Source organism: Nomascus leucogenys, chromosome 24 (assembly GCF_006542625.1).
Source record: "Nomascus leucogenys isolate Asia chromosome 24, Asia_NLE_v1, whole genome shotgun sequence".
Classification (NCBI taxonomy): domain Eukaryota; kingdom Metazoa; phylum Chordata; class Mammalia; order Primates; family Hylobatidae; genus Nomascus; species Nomascus leucogenys.
Genome location: NC_044404.1, coordinates 10,589,916 through 10,613,359, shown reverse-complemented (window position 1 = coordinate 10,613,359; position 23,444 = coordinate 10,589,916). Strand labels below are relative to the sequence as shown.

At 46.4% G+C, this 23,444-nt stretch overlaps 1 protein-coding gene across 4 annotated transcripts in view; it reads left to right on the top strand.

The window, feature by feature from the left end:
* The window catches only part of CLSTN1 (calsyntenin 1), a 93,796-nt gene that overhangs the window by 35,594 nt on the left and 34,758 nt on the right, over positions 1-23,444 (top strand). For all 4 annotated transcript variants that reach the window (XM_030805597.1, XM_030805599.1, XM_030805595.1 and 1 more), the window contains exon 2: positions 14,624-14,746. In XM_030805597.1, coding sequence (XP_030661457.1) covers positions 14,624-14,746 — 123 coding nt within the window. The remainder of the gene's footprint in view (positions 1-14,623; positions 14,747-23,444) is intronic.

Genomic DNA, 23,444 nt, shown 5'->3' with positions numbered 1-23,444 from the left:
CTTAGTGTTCAGGGTGGGATGTGCACCAGGGAGAAGGACATAGGGGTTCCTCCTCCATCTGCTCCTGCTCATTCCCTGGTCTTTTCTCATGACGCCACTATGCATGCCTTGGGCTCCCCAACACGAGGAGCCCTGTGTAGCTCTCAGGCCCTGTAAGCTGGGTAGTGGTGAGCCCATGCCCATCCATAGACCGCCTGGTGGTGGACAGGCAGGTGTCCCAGCCTGTGAGCAAGAGAGTGGATCTAGATGTGCAGAGCTTGCAAACAGCTCTCACCATTGTTTGTTTGTTTGTTTGTTTGTTTGTTTGTTTGTTTGTTTGTTTTTAGGCGGAGTCTCACTCTGTCAGCCAGGCTGCAGTGGAGTGCACAATCTCGGCTCACTGCAACCTCCGCCTCCCGGGTTCAAGCAATTCTCCTGCCTCAGCCTCCCGAGTAGCTGGGATTACAGGTGCCCACCACCAGACCTGGCTAATTTTTAGTATTTTTGGTAGAGATGGGATTTCGCCATGTTGGCCAGGCTGGTTTCAAACTCCTGACTTCAGGTGATCCGCCTGCCTCGGCCTCCCAAAGTGCTGGGATTACAGGCGTGAGCCACCGCACCCAGCCTCACCTTTCATAGAACAGCTGCATTGTGTGTAACAGTATGTGGTGGTATGATGCTTGTCCTGTGAAAAGTGAATAAATGCAGGGAAAGTTTCACTGTACTATTAAAAAGCTCAATTGTTCTGTTAGCTTAAGAATTTATTTGAAACTTAATGTGTGTGTTTTTTGTTTGTTTGAGGCAGATCTCGCTCTGTCACCCCGTCTGGAGTGCAGTGGTGTGATCTCAGCTCACTGCAGCCTCCACCTCCCAGGCTCAAGCGATTCTCATGCCTCAGCCTCCCGAGTAGCTGGGAGGTCCCAAGTAGCTCCCAATTTTGGGAGCTGGCTAATTTTTTCCTATTTTTTGTAGAGACAGGGTGTTATCATTTTGCCCAGGCTAGTCTCAAACTCCTGAACTCAAGCAATCCACCCACCTCAGCCTCCCAAATTGCTGGGATTACAGGCATAACCTACCGTGCCCGGCCTTAATGTGTTTTTATTTTAAAAATTAACTTCAAGCTCGTTGGGGTGTCCCACGCCTGTAAGACAGAGTGAGACCCTGACTCGAAAAAAAAAAAATTAACTTCACATCAATGTAATGCACAAATTATTAAAGTGGCTCTTTTAAAGTGTACAAGTGATTTTTGTGTAGACATCATTGGTTTTCCTTAACGAGGTGGATATAAGTCAGTGGTTCTCGAGGAGGGAGGAGGATTGCCCCCAGGGGATCTTGGGGAATGTCTGGAGACACTTCTGGCTAGCACATCTTGGTGGGGAGGCTGTGGGCATCCAGTGGTTTTGAGGCCGGGATGCTGCTGAACATCCCACAATGCACGGGACAGCCCCACTGCTAAACATTGTCTGGCCCAGAATGTCCTGCTGTTGAGAAACCCTGATCTAAATAATGTCTAAGCTATGTATTTGATGTTTCAATCAACACTTTAAAATTTAGTTTGTTTGGGATTCTGATGAAGAAACCCTTAAACCTGTGCATACAGAGATTCTTTGGAAGTGTTCAGTCTTTGGGAAAAAAAAATAAGAGTAATTAAAAAATCTGTTTTACAGCTGGGTGCAGTGGGTCATGACGCCTGTAATCCCAGCTCTTTGGGAGACTGAGCCAGGTGGATCACTTGAGGCCAGGAGTTCGAGACCAGACTGGCCAACATGGTGAAACCGTGTCTCCACTAAAAATACAAAAATTAGCCAGGCACGGTGGATCACCTGAGTTCAAGAGTTCAAGACCAGCCTGGCCAACATGGTGAAAACCCCTCTCCACTAAAAATAACAAAAATTAGCTGGGAGTGGTGGCACACATTGTATTTTTATTGCACTTCAGCCTGGGTGACAGAGCAAGACTCTCAAAAAAAAAAAAAAAAAAAAGAATTTATGACTAGGGACAATACTTAGAGACCCAGAGATAATGCCTTTTTGTATTTTGATTTTAAAACTGAATATTTTGCCTGTTCCAAATGCTTTTTTGAGGAAAAAAAGAATCAGCTGGAGATTTTAAACTTAAGAGTTTAAGACACTTTTCTACCCATGTCATCTTTAACAAGGGCCTACTAGCTCGCCTTTGGAAATTAACTAGCAGGATTTTAAAATCAAAGCCTGAGAACTTGGAGCATGCGAGGACACCTGTCACCACCTGCTGGCAGTATTCCTTAATTGCAGGTTCTTATGATAGACCAAGGTTTAAAAGTTGAATCTGCAAATGAAACATGTAACATCATCTAGGATTTATAGATGAGACGCCAACAGTCTCTTGAAATATTTAGCTGTTGTTTTTTAAGGGCAGACGTGACCAACCTACGTGTCATGATAAGAGGCACACATCACACTCTTGTTTGAAACAGTGGGTTTCTTTTTTCTTTAGAGATCGTCTTGTTCTCCCTGGGGCTGGACTGCAGTGGTGAGATCTTGGCTCACGGCAGCCTCTAACTCCTGGCTGAAACATTCCTCCTGTCTCAGCCTCCCGAGTAGCTGGGACTACAGGCATGTGCCACCATGCCAGCTAATTTTTTTTTTTTTTTCAAGATGGAATCTCGCTTTGTCACCCAGGCCGGAGTGCAAGTGACACAATTTTTGCTCACTGCAACCTCTGCCCCCCAGGTTCAAGAGATTCCCCTGCCTCGGCCGGGCATGGTGGCTCACGCTTGTAATCCCAGCACTTTGGGAGGCCGAGGCGGGCAGATCATGAGGTCAGGAGATCGAGACCACGGTGAAACCCTGTCTCTACTAAAAATACAAAAAAACTAGCCAGGCGTGGTGGCGGGCGCCTGTAGTCCCAGCTACTCAGAGAGGCTGAGGCAGGAGAATGGCGTGAACCCGGGAGGCGGAGCTTGCAGTGAGCCGAGATTGTGCCACTGCACTCCAGCCTGGGCGACAGAGCGAGACTGTCTCAAAAAAAAAAAAAAAAAAAAAAGATTCCCCTGCCTCAGCCTTCCAAGTAGCTGGGGTTACAGGCGCATGCCACCACACTTGGTTAATTTTTTTTTTTTTTTTTTTTTTTTTTTTTTTTTAGATGGAGTTTCGCTCCTGTCGCCCAGGCTGGAGTGCAATGGCGCAATCTTGGCTCATTGCAACCTCCGTCACCCTGGTTCAAGCAATTCTCCTGCCTCAGCCTCCCAAGTATCTGGGATTACAGGCATCAGCCACCACGCCCAGCTAATTTTTGTATATATATATATATTTTTTTTTTTGAGACGGAGTTTCACTCTTGTTGCCCAGGCTGGAGTGCAATAGTGTGATCTCGGCTCTCTGCAACCTCTGCCTCCTGGTTCAAGCAATTCTCCTGTCTCAGCCTCCCAGGTAGCTGGGATTACAGGCACCCGCCACCACGCCCAGCTAATTTTTGTATTTTTAGTAGAGACAGGGTTTCACCATGTTTGCCAGGCTGGTCTCGAACTCCCGACCTCAGGCCATCTGCTCACCTCGGCCTCCCAAAGTGCTGGTGTTACAGGCGTGAACCACCGCGCCTGGCCAATTTTTGTATTTTTTTAGTGGAGACGGGGTTTCACCATGTTGGCCAGGCTGGTCTCGAACTCCTGACCTCAGGTGATCCACCACCTTGGCCTCCCAAAGTGCTGGGATTACAGGCGCGAGACACTGTGCCTGGTCTAATTTTTGTATTTTTAGGAGAAACAGGGTTTCACCACATTGGCCAAGCTGGTCTTGAACTCCTGACCTCAGGTGATCCACCCACCTCGGCCGCCCGAAGTGTTGGGATTATAGGCGTGAGCCACTGCGTCCAGCCTAATTTTTTAAAACTTTTTTTGTAGAGACGGGATCACACCTTGTCACCCAGGCTGATGTCGAACTTCTAGGCTCAAGCAATCCTCCTACCTGGGCCTCCCAAAGTGTTGGGATTATGGGTGTGAGCCACTGTGCCTGGCTGGGAACTGTGGATTTCTAGTTACAAAGTCTTCTTTACTTACAATCAGGTTTATGTTCTGATAAACCCATCGTAAAGTCTAAAAATCCTAAGTTGAACCACTGTAAGTGGGGAACCATCCATATAAGTGAATAAACTGGAAAGGAACTGTTCGTGTACTGGGTTGATTGATATCAGGGCCACCCTGGGACCTGTGGTTGGCATCTGGGCTCAGCAACCAACCTGCTGAAATCCCCGTTACTTGTGAGACTTAGGCATGGGTCCAGCCTCTCTCTCTCTCTCTTTTTTTTTTTTTTTTTTTTTTTGAGATGGAGTTTCACTCTGTCACCCAGGCTGGAGTGCAATGGCGCGATCTCAGCTCACTGCAGCCTCTGCCTCCCAGGTTCCAGCGATTCTTCTGCCTCAGCCTCCTGGGTAGCTGGGATTATAGGCATGTGCCACCACGCCAGGCTAATTTTTGTATTTTCAATAGAGACGGGGTTTCACCATGTTGGCCAGGTTGGTCTTGAACTCCTGACCTCAGGTGATCTGCTTGCCTTGGCCTTCCAAAGTGCTAGGATTACAGGTGTGAGCCACCGCGCCTGGCCCAGGTCTAGCCTCTCTTTAGCCCACACAGTTGGGATGTGCTGGGGCAGCATACCTTATATTCATGTTAATCCTAAAGTTGATTATTGTATTTTTTTCATCTTAAAAATCAAATAATTTCTAATGACTAAAATCTACCATAACCCTAAAAAATGAGTCATATCCTGAAATGATGGGTGTGTGCCCAGCTACAGCCTGCACTTACAGAAGGTTTGATTGCCAGCTTTGCTTTTGCATTGTTTTAAATTAATACATTCAAAGTTTAGTTTTTTTTTTTAAACACATCACTTACATAATAACTTATTAAATAACCATTCAAGATTTATTAGGCAAGGACTCAAATTACTTTTATGCAATAAAAGTAAACAGGAATTTGGCATGTTTGCTATGTTTCATTTTATACATTTTTTTAGGCCTCCATTTACAGGGTATAAAACTTTAAGAAAACATTCTCATTAGATGTAAATGATTTGAATTGCAAATAATACTAACCTAAGCGTTGTCATTACTTTTAAAATCTAAGTTTCTAGAAGTTTAAATTTTTACTCAACACAAAAATGACCTGTTTCACACTATTAGCTGCCCAACAAACTGTTTAAAAAACTAAATATTCTTTGTTAAAGATCAGATTGCAAGAAATGTTTTCCATGCTCTTATTTTAAAAAACAAGATTCTGACATACATAATGAATCTAAATCAAAATTCACAAATAGTGGCTGAAATTCTGTCAACTTTCAGCCCAATACAATATAAATCAACAGTTATAATGCATAAACAATTCAAAATTAAAATGTATGGTGGAAATGTCAAGTCACAACTACTACACATTACTACTGATGGGTTCCACTATACTTCAGGCACAGTAGATGTGCACATCTGATAGACTGCTTAGAAAATTAAAGCTATCAAAGCTATAAATAAAGAATACATAGGCCGGGCGCGGTGGCTCAAGCCTGTAATCCCAGCACTTTGGGAGGCCGAGGCAGGCGGATCACGCGGTCAGGAGATCGAGACCATCCTGGCTAACACGATGAAACCCCGTCTCTACTAAAAATACAAAAAATTAGCCGGGCGTGGTGGCGGGCGCCTGTAGTCCCAGCTACTCGGGAGGCTGAGGCAGGAGAATGGTGTGAACCCGGGAGGCGGAGCTTGCAGTGAGCCGAGATCGCGCCACTGCACTCCAGCCTGGACGACAGAGCAAGACTCTGTCTCAAAAAAAAAAAAAAAAAAAAAAAAAGAATATATAAATATGAACATGGCAATGTGGAAGCATTAGAGCCGTTAAAAAAAAAAAGTGAATAAGCTGGGCGTGGTGACTCACGCCTGTAATCCCAGCACTTTGGGAGGCTGAGGTGGGCGGATCACCTAAGGTCGGGAGTTCAAGACCAGCCTGACCAACATGGAGAAACCCCATCTCTACTAAAAATACAAAATTGTCTGGGTGTGGTGGTGCACGCCTGTAATCCCAGCTACTTGGGAGGCTGAGGCAGCAGAATCTCTTGAATCCAGGAGGCGGAGATTGTGGTGAGCCAAGATCACGCCACTACACTCCAGCCTGGGCAACAAGAGCGAAACTCCGTCTCAAAAAAAAAAAAAAAAAAAAAGAATAAGATGTGATGTAAACACATCTGATAGTTCTGTCTGTAAGCCACTTTCCACTGATTTATAACGCTATGGTTTTATAATTCTTTTAAAAAGGAAAATTTTTCTACACTGCTGCATTCAGTATCATTGTACATTCTCGACTACAGTGCAATCTTTAAATCCTCTAGCAGAGCTTGACATATCTCATCAGAATTTCCCCAGCAAGTCAGCTTGTCATATTTTCAGCAGCCTTTAGTGGTTTAGTAGCCTTGCGAAGCTCCTTAATAACTGATGATAACGCTTCTGGGTTAATTTCTTGTTCACAAAGCCTTACACAAATAGGAATTTAAGCCAGCATTCTAAATTCTTGAAATCTCAAGCAGAATGTGTGATTAGTACAGGTTGGATACTCCTAATCCCAAAACCTGAAATGTGAAATGCTCCAAAATCCGAAACTTTTTAAGCACCGACGTGACACCACAGTGGAAAATTCCACACCTCATGTGATGGATCAAAGTCAAAATGCAGGTGCACAACACACAGTTTATTCAGCATCCTGTCCATGGTCTCCCGCACCACATTCAGATTCGCTGCCACGGCTACTCGCCATGGCTGAGGCCAAGGGAGGCAGGAGAAGCAGTTTAGTTTGTTTTTCAAAACCTCCTAGAATGCGATGAAATGAATCAGGTATAGACTTTCGACATAGGTGACATGTTCCTAGACTTGCGGCCAGTAGTCTCTTGTCTTTGCCATTTTTTTGTGATGATGAGAGAAACATCGGTCACTTGTTTCTATAAATGTTTTATAATGCAAATTGAATGTGATGAAATATTAAAAATATCACTCATTAAATATTTAAAAGTTCAGTCTTTGGAACTAGCCAGATCTCATTCTACTGCCAGCTTAAGAGCGATTTAGAAAATTTGAATTATAAAATTGGAATACTGGGAACATAGTTACACAGTTATTTTTCCACTGAACCCTTAGCCATTTCAGCTGCAGGCCTTTCCATCCGGGCAGCAGAAACACACATTTTACGTTACTACTCATCATGGGTTTTCTGTAATGCGTTCTGCCTGGTATTTTTACATCCTCGTTGGGTTAAATAAAGACATAAATTCATTTAGTTTAAGTCTCAGGAGTTTTATGGACTCAAATATTAGAAGAATATTTAGTTTCAGTATTTATAATACTTGTAATTTTATTAATAAAACTTTAAAGTACGAAGCCAAGTTGGAATCACATATTAATTTGATTAATGGCAAATTGGACTAGCAATTTTTGCTTTAAAATGAAAGATTGGAGGCCGGATGCCATAGCTCATGCCTGTAATCCCGGCACTTTGGGAGGCCAATGCAGGTAGATCACCTGAGGTCGGGAGTTCAAGACCAGCCTGGCCAACATGGTGAAACCCCGTCTCTACTTAAAATACAAAAAAATTAGCCGAGTCTGGTGATGCACGTCTGTAATTCCAGCTACTCAAGAGGCTGAGGCAGGAGAATCGCTTGAACCTGGGAGGCAGAGGTTGCAGTGAGCCCAGATTGCACCATTCATTGCACTTCAGCCTGGACCACAGAGTGAGACTCCATCTCAAGAAAAAAAGAAAAAAAAAAAAAAAGAAAGTGAAAGATTGGTAACAAACAATGGAGTTTTTGGAGTCCTTTCTTTAAAATGGCCTATTTTACATCCGTAACTCCAAGCTTCTTCCAGCCTACATCATAGCATGGTTTATTTTCAAAGATACCTGAGCTGGATGTTGTGGCTCACACTTGTAATCCCAGCACTTTGGGAGGCCATGGTGGGAGAATTGCTTGAGCTCAGGAGTTTGACACCAGCCTGGGCAACATAGCGAGACTTCATCTCAACTAAAAAAAATTTTTTTTTGTTTTTTGAGACGGAGTTTCGCTCTTGTCTCCCAGGCTGGAGTCAAACTCCACGGTTTCTCCATGTTGGAGTGGTGCGGTCTTGGCTCACTGCAACCTCCACCTCCCGGGTTCAAGCGATTCTCCTGCCTCAGCCTCCTGAGTAGCTGGGATTACAGGCACCTGCCATCACGCCCGGCTAATTTTTGTATTTTTGGTAGAGATGGAGTTTCACTGTGTTGGCCAGGCTGGTCTTGAGCTCCTCACCTTAGGTGATCGGCCCGCCTTGGCCTCCCAAGATGCTGGGATTACAGGCATGAGCCACTGCACCCCTCCTAAAAATTTTTTTAAAAAGATAATCTGGAGAGGATGTTGAGTTTCAGTGGTTAGATAAAATGTTCAACCTGATTGCAAAGTGAAGTTATTCTCTCAGGGAGCCCTTTCAGACCTAATGCTGGTGCAGTCTGTGTGTAAAGCTCCTACAGACAGCCTCACACATAGCTCCTGCTGGCAGACCCCCCGCTGCTCCAGGGAGGGTTGCAGGAGAAGGGTGCCATGCCATAGCCAGCCTTATTCTCTCTCTCTTTTTTTTTTTTGAGACGAAGTCTCTCGCTTCTTTCCCAGGCTGCAGTGCAATGGCGTGGTCTCGGCACACTGCAACCTCCGCCTCCTGGGTTCAAGCGATTCTCCTGCCTCAGCCTCCCGAGTAGCTGGAATTATAGACGCCTGCCACCACACCCAGCTAATTTTTTTTTTTTTTTTTTTTTTTTTAGTACAGATGGGGTTTTACCATGTTGGCCAGGCTGGTCTCGAACTCCTGACCTCAGGTGATCCACCCGCCTTGGCCTCCCAAAGTGCTAGGATTACAGGCGTGAGCCACTGCATCCGGCCCCTTATTCTCTTCTTAGCCAGTCTCTTGTTTCAGAGCAGCCTGTGGATGGGGGGAGAAGACGGATTTCAAAGACACTTTTATTTTTGGTCTTTATAGTCTGGGTTTGATTTCATATTAAGTCCCTCTGTAATCTAACCTTCCGTAGCTTAACCTTTTCCAGACTGATGTCTTTTGACCTGTTGGTTTCATGCGTTGCCTCTAGATTTTTAGCTCTCTTTCTCAGAACATCCACCTGGAGAAACCAACAAAAATAAAAAAACACCTTCGCGGTATCTTTTGAATTCCCAGCTCCAAAGCTATCTTCTCCATGAGAGAATTCATAAATCAGGGCAGCTGATCTGATTTGTACATTTGAGGTTTCTTATATACTCACTCATTTCCCAAGTAGTTCCTGCATGTGTGCTAAGCATAATTCCAGGTACTGGGAATTAGAGAATGAAAAGGCCACTTTCTCACAGTGTGTGTGTGTGTGTGTGTGTGTGTGTGTGTGTGTGTGTGTGTGTGTCTGTGTGTGTGTGTGAGAGATATGTTGGGGAGGAGAAATAACACCACCACCTTTTGATACTTACTGAGTGCCAGACACTCTTCTGAGCATTTTACATGTAATGATCTGTGATTGCACATTTAATCATACAACAACCTATGAGATGGGGACTATTATTGTCCCCGTTTTATAGATGAGGAAGCGAAGGCCCTGAGGTCACCAGGCCCTTTGGAGCCCAGGCAGGACCCACCCAGGCCATTGGGCCCCGGCCTCCAGTGCCCTCCCCTGCCGTCTTCTCCCCGGGTGTTGGAACAGAGGGACAGAGCGAGGGTGGTGAGAGCAGCAGGAAGGACCTTTTCAACAGAGAGCCCGAGCGAGATAATGAGTCCCTGAAACCCTGGCAGGATGCGAGAGGGCAGAACTGTAACAATATTAAGACATTATTTGCCATTTTCTCATCCTCTTAGGCCACACTGTGGCATTTTCTAGAGACTATATGAAGGGGAGCAAGGCAGCACGCTGAGTGCAGGGGAAGCGGGGGTAGAGACGAGAACCCAGGTGTCTTTTGTGAAAGCAGACAACAAAGATTTGCAAAAACAGAAAACTGTTGCCACTCTTCTTAGTAAGCTTTGTTTTCAAAAAGTTATTTTCATAAAAATATTGTTTATGTGAATGTGTTTGGTTTTTAAATGAGTTAATAAGTATTAAAATTATCTTTTTTGTTGTTGTTTTTTGAGACATACTCTTGCTCTGTTGTCCAGGGTGGAGTGCAGTGGCGTGATCTTGGCTCACTGCAACCTTTACCTCCTGGGTTCAAGTGATTCTCCTGCCTCAGCCTCCTGAGTAGCTGGGACTACAGGCGTGTGCCACCACGCCCAGCTAATTTTTGTATTTATAGTAAAGACAGGAGGGTTTCACCATATTGGTTAGGCTGGCCTTGAACTCCTGACTTCAAGTGATCCGCCTGCCTCGGCCTCCCAAAGTGCTGGGATTACAGGCATGAGTCACTGCTCCCAGGCTTTTTTTTTTTTTTTTTTTTTTTTTTTTTTTTTTTTTTTTTTTTTTTGAGACAGTGTCTTGCTCTGTCGCCCAGGCTGGAATGCAATTGGTGTGACCTTGGCTCACTGCAACCTCTACCTCCCGGGTTCAAGCAATTCTCCTGCCTCAGCTTTCCGAGAAGCTGGGTCTACAGGTGCATGTCACCACACCTGGCTAATTTTTGTATTTTTAGTAAAGACAGGAGGGTTTCACCATGTTGGCCAGGCTGGTCTCAAACTCGTGACCTCAAGTGATTTGTGTGGCCCACCTCCCAAAGCGCTGGGATTACAGGCATGAGACACTGCTCCCAGGCTGGTTTTAATTTTCAGTGTAGTAAATGCTGATAGATGATAGATAGATAGATGCTGATAGATGATTAGATAGATAGATAGATGCTGATAGATGATAGATAGATAGATAGATAGATAGATAGATAGATAGATAGATAGATGCTGATAGATGATAGGTAGGTAGATAGATAGATAGATAGATGATAGATAGATGATAGATAGGTGGGTGGGTGGATAATCAACTGACTGACCAATCCATTTAAACAAAAGCTATTTGGGCCCCTCAGTAACTTTTTGGTGTACAGGGGTTCTGAGACCCCAAAGCTGAAGACCCATTGTTGGAGAGAAGCTTCCCTCTGGCTGCCGAGTAAGTGCCGGGATAAGGACAGGGAGGCTGGTTACTTGGCTTTTGTGACCTTTCAGGTGAGCAGGAAGGAGGATAAGAAATGGCTGTGTCTGAGTTTGTGTGTATGTGGATTTTTTTTCTTTTAATGTAAACTACAGCAAAATTTTCCCGTCTCTACCATTTTGAAGGGTTCAGTTCAGTAGCGTCAATTACATTCGCACTATTGTGCAACCAGCCTCCAAACTCCTTTCATCTCACAAAACCGAAATTTTATACCCATTAAACAATGACTCCCCGGGGTCTGGATTTATTTAGAAAGTGAAGCCAGAAGGATTTGCTGTTGGCTTGGATGTGGTGTGTACAAATGTCTGGTAAATGTTTCATTAATTAGAGAGGAGGCAGCAGCTTGGCGCGGTGGCTCATGCCTGTAATCCCAGCACTTTGGGAGGCGAGGCAGGCGGAACACGAGGTCAAGAGTTGGTAGACCAGCCTGGCCAACATGGTGAAATCCCGTCTCTACTGAAAATACAGAAGCTGAGCGTGGTGGTGAGCTCCTGTAATCCCAGCTACTCCGGAGGCCGAGGCAGGAGAATTGCTTGAACCCAAGAGGCGAAGGTTGCAGTGAGCCGAGATCGCGCCATTGCATTCCAGCCTGGGTGACAAAGCAAGGCTCCATCTCAAAAAAAAAAAAGAGAGGAGGCAGCTTTGTTCTGGTCTGTCTTCCTTCCAGATGCAAGCCTTCGCACGCCTACTCTGAGCCTTACACGTGAGCGTGAGCCCCCCTCCCTGGGTGCCACTCTGGGGAAAGTGCAGGTACAGCAGAGGTAGCATCCCATCCTGGAATGTTGCACGAAGATCCTTCTGGATTGACTCACACTTAACAGAACCTGAGTGGTTCATTCAAGGCCCCGTCTACTTGGAAACAAAGTTTTCAAGCCATTTCTTTCCATCTTTTCAGATCAGCTTAATCGAGGAGTCCCCTGGTTCATTCATACTCTGAGGTTATAACGGAAGCTGTTAACCCTCCTAAGGTGAACATACAAGGAAAATGGAAAGATTTGAGCTGTGGAACAGCGCCCCCAGTGTGCGTGTGGAGATACTGCGGGCTCAGGGAGGGATTCATGGCCACCGGGAGGACGTCTGACATCGACACTCAGGAGACGAGCCCCAGGCAAAGCAAAGTAGACAGGGGCTAAATGATCATCTTCTCAGGGAAGTGAGGTCAGCAGCGGCCAGAAAAGCAAAAGTAGCAGTTCTGGTAGAGTCCCAATCAAGAAGGGACAAGATAGCACTTCTCCAGTGATCTGGGCCATCACCGTGTGGAGGGTGGGGGTGTCCCTGGTTTACGAACGAGGAACTTGAGATCAGTTTGTCAGAGGCATTTGAACCAGAGCGACTCCATCTTGAATAGGGTCTGGGTGAAATAAGGTTGAGATCTATCGGGCTGCATTCCTAGGAGGTTAAGGCATTCTAAGTCACGGGATGAGGTAGGAGGTCAGTACAAGACACAGGTCACAAAGACCTTGCTTATAAAACAGGTTGCCATAAAGAAGCCGGCTGAAACCCACCAAAACCAAGATGGGGACGAAAGTGACTTCTGGTCATCCTCACTGCTCATTATACACTAATTATAATACATTAGCCTGCTAACAGACCCTCCAGCACCATGACAGTTTACAAGTTACTCTAGGTGGTCTAAAAGGGGGAGGAGCCCTCAGTTTCCAGGAATTTCCCATATCTTTCTGGGAAAACTCATGAATAATCCACCCTTCGTTTAGCATGTAATCAAGAAATAACCATAAAAATAGCTGACCAGCAGCCCTCAGGGCTGCTCTGCCTGTGGAGTAGCCATTCTTTCTTCCTTCACTTTCTTAATAAAGTTGCTTTCACTTTACTGTATGGACTTGCCCCAAATTCTTATTGCATGAAGTCCAATAACACTGTCTTGGGGGCTGGATTGGGACCCTTTTCCGGTAATAAGTTAATGTACTTAAGGTCACACAGCTCATAATAGAGGGAGACTGGAATTGGACCCCAAGCCTAACTCCAAAGTGGATTATTCTTTTTTTTTTTTTTTGAGGCAGAGTCTCACTCTGTCGCCCAGTCTGGAGTGCGATCTTGGCTCACTGCAACCTCCACCTCCCAGGTTCAGGCGATTCTCCTGCCTCAGCCTCCTGAGTAGCTGAGATTACAGGTATGCGCCACCACACCTGGCTAATTTTTGTATTTTTAGTAAAGACAGGGTTTCAACATACTGGCCAGGCTGGTCACAAACTCCTGACCTCAGGTGATCTGCCCTCGTCGGCCTCCCAAAGTGCTGGGATTATAGGCGTGAGCCACCATGTCCGGATGGATCATTCTTAAACACTCTTGTTTTCAGTCAGGTGGTGGGTTTTCTGAAATTCTGCATTTAGTTTTATTTTAATACTTTATTGTGTTTTACATCTTTGCTTTACATTATTGTTTGTAATACAAATTTAAAATTAATATTGGGCAGCTGGGTGCGGTGGCTTAATGAGTGAGTGAGCTGAGATCCTACCACTACATTCCAGCCTTGGCAACAGAGAAAAAAGAAAAAAATAGTAATACTGGGGCCGGGTGCTGTGGCTCACGCCTGTAATCCCAACAGTTTGGGAGGCCAAGGCAGGTGGATCACTTGAGCCCAGGAGTTCAAGACCAGCCTGGGCAACATGGTGAAACCCTGTCTGTACAAAGAGTAAAGAAAAAAAAAAAAATTCAAGTATGGTGGTGCACACGCGTAGTCCCAGCTACCTGGGAGGCTGAGGTGGGAGGATCACCTGAACCTGAGAGGTTGAGGCTGCAGTGAGCCATGATTACACCACTGTGCTCCAGCCTTGGTGACAGAGCAAGACTCTGTCTCAAAAAATCATAAAGAAATGAAAATACCTTTCTTTGTAGCTTTTCAGTGATAGGCTGAAAACAGAGATAGTCTTCCTGTAGCCATCAGTCTTTTTTTTTCTTGATTTCTAGAGCAATTTATTTCTTATTTCTTGTTGCTTCATGGATTCAGATAATTTCTACCTTACTTATTCTGGAATTTAGAATTTCATCTCACTTGGGTCTTGATACCAAATTTTGCGACAGAACTGTGAGCACTGTGTTCAAGCCTAATGAGAGTTTTATTATTATTATTATTTATTTTTATTTTTTAGCTTTTATCTTTTTTTGAGATAGTCTCGCTCTGTCACCCAGGCTGGAATGTAGTGGCGCGATCTCGGCTCAGTGCAAGCTCTGCCTTCCAGGTTCACGCCATTCTCCTGCCTTGGCCTCCCAAGTAGCTGGGACTACAGGCTCCTGCCACCACGCTTGGCTAATTTTTTGTATTTTTAGTAGAGACGGAGTTTCACCGTGTTAGTCAGGATGGTCTTGATCTCCTGACCTCTTGATCCGCCCACCTCGGCCTCCCAAAGTGCTGGGATTACAGGTGTGAGCCACCGTGCCCGGCCGAGAGTTTTATTATTTTAATAGCAGGTGTGTGTCTTCAAAAGTAATGGAGTTGAAAATAATATTTCTAACCTCGTCTATTTTTTTCTTTTGTTTTAAATGCAGTTAACAAGCACAAGCCCTGGCTGGAGCCCACCTACCACGGCATAGTCACAGAGAATGACAACACGGTGCTCCTCGACCCCCCGCTGATCGCACTGGACAAAGATGCGCCTCTGCGATTTGCAGGTAGGAACGGGGCTTTCACTGACTCTTGATGAATTGGGCCTGGTCAGGAAGCATTCCGCACATACCATTTGGATAATGCTGAGCGTTTCTGAAAATGTCTCCCTAGCTGAGAGTTATTTGTAGCGTCCTTTGTACCATGTTTTTTTTTTTTTTTTCCTTTTAATAGTTGGGGTAGCTGACAAAAAGGCCTATTCTTATAGTTGAAAAACAAACTGTTTAATTTAATTGCATCATTTTTTTCTTTATCTTAATGTAGCCAGATAACACCTAGACCAGTGCATCCCTGGCTCTAGTGTGCACACAGAGTACCTGAGGAATGTAGAGACAGCGGGTCTGGGAGGACCTGAGATTCTGCCTTTCTCACCTGCTCCTAGGTGCTGCTGGTGCTGCTGGTCCTGAAGTGGCATGGAGCCAGAGAATCACAGCACCAGGGGTTCCTTGCATTACCTAGATTTCAATGACCTGAGAAGACTTATTTGACGAAGTTGAGCGGTCTTTATAGAGGAATGCTTTTGGCATAGATTTTACCTTCAGTGAATTTTTAACTTGAGTTACTTCATAAGATTGTAGCCTCTGTCTTTATAGAGACAAACCTGTAGCATTGCTTTGGAGGTTTTCATACTGTAATAACCGTCTACATTGCTAACATTTAATAGCATTTTCCAAGTCAGGGCTGTTCTGGCTTCGCGTTGGGTCCTTAACTGGTAGAGAATGGGCTGTGTCACCTTTTTTCTGCTTCAGAGTTGGAATTGACATTGTAAAGTTAATTTTTAAGAATTGTTTTCACATATTTTTCCAGATCAAATCTTCTCCTGCATGGCTGGGCACAGTGACTCACGCCTGTAATCTCAGCACTGTGGGAGGCTGAGGCAGGAGGATTGCTTGAGTCCAGGAGGTGGAGGTTGCAGTGAGCTGTGATTGCGCCACTGCACTCCAGCCTGGGCAACAGAGCAAGACCCCATCTCAAAAAAACAAAACAAAAACTTCATATTAAAGAGTGTTCTGGCTGGGCATGGTGGCTCATGCCTGTAATCCCAGCACTCTGGGAGGCTGAGGCAGGTGGGTCACAAGGTCAGGAGATTGAGACCATCCTGGCTAACACGGTGAAACCCCATCTCTACTAAAAAAAGAAAAAAAAATTAGCCGGGCGTGATGGTGAGCGCCTGTAGTCCCAGCTACTCGGGAGGCTGAGGCAGGAGAATGGCATGAACCCGGGAGGCGGAGCTTGCAGTGAGCCGAGATTGCCTCCCAAAGTGCTGGGATTATAGGCGTGAGCCACCACGCCCAGCCAATAATGCATGCACTTACAAAGCATGCATAGCAGTGTCCCAGGCACTATTCTAAGTACTGTACAAATATAAATTTGTATTTAATCCCCAATAACCATAAGATAATAAATACACTTTTCTGCATTAAAGGCAGGAAGCGGAGGCACAGAATAGTTAAGCTATTGCTCTGGGCGTGTAGCTCGTCGGGGGTGCAGAGGCAGGGCTCCAGGCCAGGCGGGACAGCTGCCTGCTACGGTGACAGGTGACGTAGCTACATCTGTAACTGCACAAAGTTCACAAGGAAGTAGGAAATGAAATGTATGTCGAGTGTTAACTTTGAAGGAAAAAGTCTTATCAATGAAATATCTTTTTTTTTTTTTTTTTTTTGAGACGGAGTCTCACTGTCGCCCAGGCTGGAGTGCAGTGGCGCGATCTCGGCTCACTGCAGGCTCCGCCCCCTGGGGTTCACGCCATTCTCCTGCCTCAGCCTCCCGCGTAGCTGGGATTACAAGTGCCCGCCACCTCGCCCGGCTGATTTTTTTTTTTTGTATTTTTAGTAGAGATGGGGTTTCACCGTGCTAGCCAGGATGGTCTCGATCTCCTGACCTCGTGATCCGCCCACCTCGGCCTCCCAAAGTGCTGGGATTATAGGCGTGAGCCACTGCGCCCGGCGAAATATCTTTTTTCTTATTGTATTTAATTTTATTGTATATTTCTCAAACTTAAGATATGCTAGATGAAATAATACTTATACAAGTTTATTTTTTAGAGATTCTCAGGTTTTTTTTTTTTTTTATTGATTTACAAAAGTTATATTATGTGACATGTATGTATTTTAACTGTATAGAAAAGCAATTTAAATCCAATTATAGTGGTAACTTGGTTGTATTTGCCATAGTGGATAGATAAGTCAATATTTTCCTTTTGGATATTTTCATGGGGGAAGCGCAGTTACTCTTATATAATATTTTTTCTTTCTTTTTTCTTTTTTGGAGATAATTCATATGCCACAAAAATCACCCTTTTTTTTTTTTTTTTTGGAGACGGAGTCTCGCTCTGTCACCCAGGCTGGAGTGCAGTGGCACGATCTCAGCTCACTGCAAGCTCTGCCTCCTGGGTTCACGCCATTCTCCTGCCTCAGCCTCCCAAGTAGCTGGGACTACAGGCGTCTGCCACCGCGCCCGGCTAATTTTTTGTATTTTTAGTAGAGATGGGGTTTCACCGTGGTCTCGATCTCCTGACCTCGTGATCCACCCGCCTTGGCTTCCCAAAGTGCTGGGATTACAGGCGTGCGCCACTGTGCCCGGCCAAAAAATCACCCTTTTAAAGTATACAGCTCATTGAGTTTTAGAATGTTCCAAAAACCACGCACCTGCCAGCCACTGTCTAACTCCAGAACATTTTCATCACCCCAAAAAGGAACCGTTGCACCAAGTGGCACTCACCCCTCAGTCTCCTCCACTCCCAAGCCCTGGCTACCACTACAGATTTCTCTATTCTGGATAATCATGTAAATGCACTGTATGGGTTATTGTGATGGGCGTCTCACTTCCAGCATGGTGATTTCACAGTTTACCTGTGTTAAGTGCCTAGCAGCCCCTCATTCCTTTTTTGTTGCTGGATATTATTCCATTCTATGAGTAGACCACATTCATCCACTGATGGACATTTGGGTTGCTTCTACTTTTTGGCTATTATGGGTCATGCTGCTGTGAACATTCCTGTACAGGTCTTTGTGTGGACATAGGTTTTCAGTCCTTTAGTATACACACAGGAGTGCAACTGATCCCCTTGACTGAAGCGTGGGGTCCTCTGCTGGAGGAGTGGGCAGCTGCATGTCAGGGAGGGAGCACCTGACCTGCTGCCATATCCCTCCTTACCTCCCTCCCTCCCTCCCTCCTTCCTTTCCTTCTTCCCTCCCTCCCTCCCTCTCATTTCCTTCCTCTCTCTCTCCCTCCCTCCCTCTGTCCTTTCCTTCCTCTCTCTCTCCTTCCCTCCCTCCCTCTGTACTTTCCTTTCTCTCTCCCTCCCTCCCCCCTCCCTCCCTTCTTCCCTCCCTCCCTCCAGCTACCCTTCCTCTCTTCTTCCTTCCCTCCCTCCCTTCCTACTTCCCTCCCTCCCTCCCTCCCTCCCTCCCTCTTTCCCTCCCTCCTTTACTTTCTCCCTGTGTTGCTCCCTCCCTCCCTCCCTCTTATGTTGCTCCCTCCCTCCCTCCCTCTTATGTTGCTTTGGTGCCACCCAACACAGAATCCCACTCCCATGATACCACCCAACACAGAACCCCACCCACATGGTGCCACCCAGCACAGAACCCCGCCCCCATGGTGCCGCCGAACACAGAACCCTGCCCCCGTGGTGCCACCCAACACAGAACGCCGCCCCTATGGTGCCACCCAACACAGAACCCCGCCCCCATGGTGCCGCCCACAGAACCCCCCCCATGTGCCACCACACCCCGCCCCCATGGTGCCCCCAACAGAACCCCGCCCCCATGGTGCTGCCCAGCACAGAACCCTGCCCCCATGGTGCTGCCCAACATAGAACACTGCCCCCATGGTGCCACCCAACATAGAACTCCGCCCCCATGGTGCCGCCCAGCACAGAACCCACCCCCATGGTGCCGCCCAACACAACCCCGCTCCCATGGTGCCACCCAGCACAGAACAGGACCCTATGAGACTGAGCAGGGAGGTCAGGAACAGAGACCCTAGAGCTGAGGGACCAGTGAGGGAATCGGGAATCGTAGCTCTGCTACTTATTGGCTGTGTGGCCTTAGGCAAATTACTTACCCTTTCTGTGCCTCTGTTTCATCATTTGTAAAAGGATACAATATCACAAACCTCATTAATTTCACAGACCTCATTGGTTTGGGGGAATGTTAGCTTCTTTATTCATACATGTGAAGAGCTTTAAACAGTGTGTGGTACAGTAATTACTACCTACAGTGTTTGCCGCTGCTGTTATTACTACTAATAGAATCTTTTAAAAATATTTTTTCATTTAACATTTTGTGAGAAATATTTTTTCATCTTTCTGCAGAAGTCGTTATAGTGTTGCATTTTCTTACAGACTTTCTTAAGTACTTTTTGAATGAGACAGAGGCTAGACCTGGAGCCTTATTTTCATCTTAGATTGATTTGGGTGATGACATTGAGTTTAATTTTGCACCATGTTGAGGAGGAGGGTGGTGATGGTGGTGGTGACATCTAACGTTTATTAAGTGCCTGCAGTGTGGCAGAGGTTGCTCTGAGGGCCCGGTGTGGGTTACTTTCTCCGATTCTTTTCAGCAGTTTTTTTTGTTTTCTTTTGAGATGGAGTCTTGCTCTGTTGCCTAGGCTGGAGTGCCATAGTGTGATCTTGGCTCACTGCAACCTCCACCTCCTGGGTTCAAGCAATTCTCCTGCCTCAGCCTCCAGAGTAGCTGGGACTACAAGCACATGCCACCATGCCTGGCTAATTTTTTGTAATTTTTAGTAGAGACGGGGTTTCACCGTGTTCCCCAGGCTGGTTGCGAACTCCTGAGCTCAGGCAGTCTCCCCATCTCGGCCTCCCACAGTGCTGGAATTACAGGCGTGAGCCACTGCGCCCGGCGTCTCTTCCCACTCTTACGCGGTAGACATGCCCACTGTCCCTGTTCTCCAGGTGAGGAACAAGGCTCAGTGTGTCTGCCAGCTGCGTGACAGCAGGAGAAGCTACTTTGTTCTCCATTTTATCCCCAAAACCTCCGTCAGTGCCTGGGACACAGTCACTCCATAGATATTTGTGGAGGGAGGAGATGCGTTTGCCCAGGATCACACAGCTCGTAAATGACAGAGCTGCCTCTGGGCCCAACTCACTGTGTGAACATTCCGGTTCATAGTGTGATCCCACTGCAAGGCGTGTGTGTGTGGGTAGCCACAGGAGTTCACTTGTCAGAGCTCTGAAATGAATGCACGTGCAATGCTGGGAGCTTAGTCATTGAAGCTCCTTATAAGTCATCACTAATCAGACATTCACAATGAAGATCCAGTCTCGCCCAGATTATTTCCTTGGGGTGAAATTCTGATACAGAGTCTTGGTATTTGTCAAGTGTTTTAGGAAATTTAAATGATTCAGTTTCTTGTTCTGCTCCTTCTCCTTAGTCTGCTGAAAGCCTGAGTAGTCGTGGGTCAGAAAACAATTTTTGCATTTTATTATTTATTTATTTATTTTTGAGACAGGGTTTCGCTCTGTCACCCAGGCTGGAGTGCAGTGGCGTGATCTTGGCTCACTGCAACCTCTGCCTTCCGGGTTCAAGCAGTTCTCATGCCTCAGCCTCCCGAGTAGCCGGGATCACAGGCGTGCGCCACCACGAGCCAGCAAATTTTTTGTATTTTTAATAGAGACAGGGTTTCACCATGTTGGCCAGGCTGGTCTTGAACTCCTGGCCTCAAGTGATCCTGTGTCTTGGCCTCCTAAAGTGCTGGGATTACAGGCATGAGCCACCACGCCCGGCCTATTTTTTTTACATTTTATATATTTCGTGGAGAGTTGCAAGCTTGAGCCTCATGTGTGGGCCACAGGGTTGGGGCCTTGAAGATTGATGCATTCTGTTCTTGTCAGAAGCCATGCCTCCTCTCCCTGCATCCTCTTCAGAGCTCCTCCTTCTAGGAGGTGGTGGTGTTCTCGCAATCTCTTTCCTGCTTTTCCAGATTAAGTATGGATGTGTTACAAGACTGGTTGAACCATAATGATACAATAGAATCCAAAAGAAGTTTCAGGGCAAGAATGGGAACTTTGTTTTCATTGATAGTCCCTTAGAGCCCACCCAGGAGCCCTGTGATACTCGTCTGTATTCTTCGTTATGAATGTGATTCACATGCCCTGAGGGTGGCCAGTGGGGTTAACTGCTGCATTTCACTGCCCAGTTTTGCTTTTTTAGCACATGTAACTGAGCTGACCTTGTGTTTGCAGCAGTGAATTGGTTGACCTGCATGAAACTGCCTTTTTTTTTTTGAGACAGAGTCTCACTCTGTCGCCCAGGCTGGAGTGCAGTGGCGTGATCTTGGCTCGCTGCAACCTCCCAGGTTCAAGCGATTCTCCTGTGTCAGCCTCCTGAGTAGCTGGGATTACAGGTGCCCACCACCATGCCCAGCTAATTTTTGTATTTTTAGTAGAAGGAGGGTTTCGCTATGTTGGCCAGGCTGGTCGCAAACTGCTGACCTCAGGTCATCTACCTGCCTCAGTCTCCCAGAGTGCTGGGATTACAGGTGGAGCAACGGCGCCTGGCCTCCATTTGTTTTTTCTTTTTTTGAGATGGAGTCTCCGCCTCCCGGGTTCAAGTGATTTCGGCTAATTTTTGTATTTTTAGTAGAGACAGGGTTTCACCATATTGGCCAGGCTGGTCTCAAACTCTTGACCTCAAGATCCCCGTGCCTCAGCCTCCTAAAGTGCTAGGATTACAGGCTTGAGCCATTGCACCAGGCCAATTTTTTTTTTTTTTCCTGAGACGGAGTCTCGCTCTTGTCGCCCAGGCTATAGTGCAAATGATGCAATTTCAGCTCACCGCAACCTCCGCCTCCCGGGTTCAAGCGATTCTCCTCTATCAGCCTCCCAAGTAGCTGGGATTGCAGGCGCCCACCACCACGCCTGGCTAATTTTGTATTTTTAGTAGAGATGGGGTTTCTCCATGTTGGTCAGGCTGGTCTTGAACTCCCGACTTCAGGTGATCTGCCTGCCTCCCAAAGTGCTGGGATTACAGGCCTGAGCCACTGCGCCTGCCCCCATTTTTTTAAATGTTGAAATATTAAAGTATTTGAAAAAAAATGACATTTCACATGCTTCAGCTTAATCGAAGGCAATAATCCATTGAGTAACAATTTTAAGTAAGTAGTGGAATGTTAGGACAGATGCTTCTCATTAACCATGATTGACTTGAATGAACCCATTTTGGATGTAGGCACCACCCAGGAAGAGTTTGGGATCAGTAATGATTAAATACTAGGTAGCTGTGCTAGGTTTTCTAGAGATGATAAAAAAAAAAAGTGTAAAAGTTGGTTCCTGTTCTCAAAGCCACTGATAATCTAGGTAAGAGGGCCAAACCAACATTGGCAAAGGATACTAGGAAACTTGCAGTTCAGCACCAAGTGACAGAGGCAACGATGGTGTGGGCTAAGGAGGCAAGTGCTGCAGTTTGGATGTTTGTCCCTTCCAAACCTCATGTGGAAACTTTTTTTTTTTTTTAAAGATGGAGCCTCACTTCATCACCCAGGCTGGAATGCAGCGGCGGGATCTCAGCTCACTGCAACCTCTGCCTCAGATATTCAAGCGATTCTCCCACCTCAGCCTTCCAAGTAGCTGGGATTACAGGCCTGTGCCATCATACCTGGCTAATTTTTGTATTTTTAGTAGAGACAGGGTTTCACCATGTTACCCAGGCTGGCCTTGAACCCCTGACCTCAAGTGATCCACCTACCTTGGCCTCCCAAAGTGTTGGGATTACAGGCATGAGCCATGGTGCCCCTAACTGAAACTTGATCCCAATGTTGGAGGTGGGGCCTAATGGGAGGTGTTTGGGTCACAGAGAGTGAATCCTTCATGAATAGATTAATGTTGTCCCTGGCTATGGGGGTGAGGTGGTGGGGTGGGGGGCAGTGGGTGAATTCTCACTCTTTTAATTCCCACAAGAGCTCTTTGCTAAAAAGAGCCTGTGGTTGCTCCTCCTCCTCCCCCCGCCCACCTCTTTCTCTCTCTCTCTCTCTCTCTCTCTGTCTCTTTCTTTCTCTCTCTCTTTCTCCCTCACCATGTGATTTCTGCACACGACTCCCCTTGGCCTTCTGCAGTGATTGGAAGTAGCCTGAGGCCCTCATCAGATGCAGATGCCCAACCTTGAATTTCCCAGCCATCAGAAGTGTGAACCAAAGAAACCTTTTTTCTTTATAGTTTACACAGCCTCAGGTCTTCCTTGGTAGCAACACTGAATGGGCTGAGACAGCCCAGAAGTGGTTCTACAGTGGTTTACAGGGCTCGAGCCCTGTAAAGGGTGGGTGGAGTTTGCACAGGCAGTGAAGGGAGGGGAAAGGTGGGAGCAGAGGTGGGAACTGGCAGGGCCTCCCAGGGCAGGTGACCAGGTCAGCTTGTGTGGCGTGGGGTGTAGAGGAGCACAGGGTTGAAGTCAGCTTGAGTCCACATGGTTTCCATTGCTAGGCTGAATGGATGCATGGGGTTTTCCAATGCTATGTCTGGATTACCTGGGGCCCTGGTGTAGAGTGCAGGTTCCTGAGCTCCATGCTCAGCCACCTAGTCTGTACCTCCAGGAGTGGCACCTGAGAAATCCATACCAGCCAGCTAGGTTTGCAAACCCCCGATGGGCCACCTTCCCAGGTCTGCAGACTGTCTGTGTTGGAGTCATCTGGCAGTGCTTGCTCAAAATACAGATCACTGGGCTCAGCCCCTAGAACCACCAAGTCAGA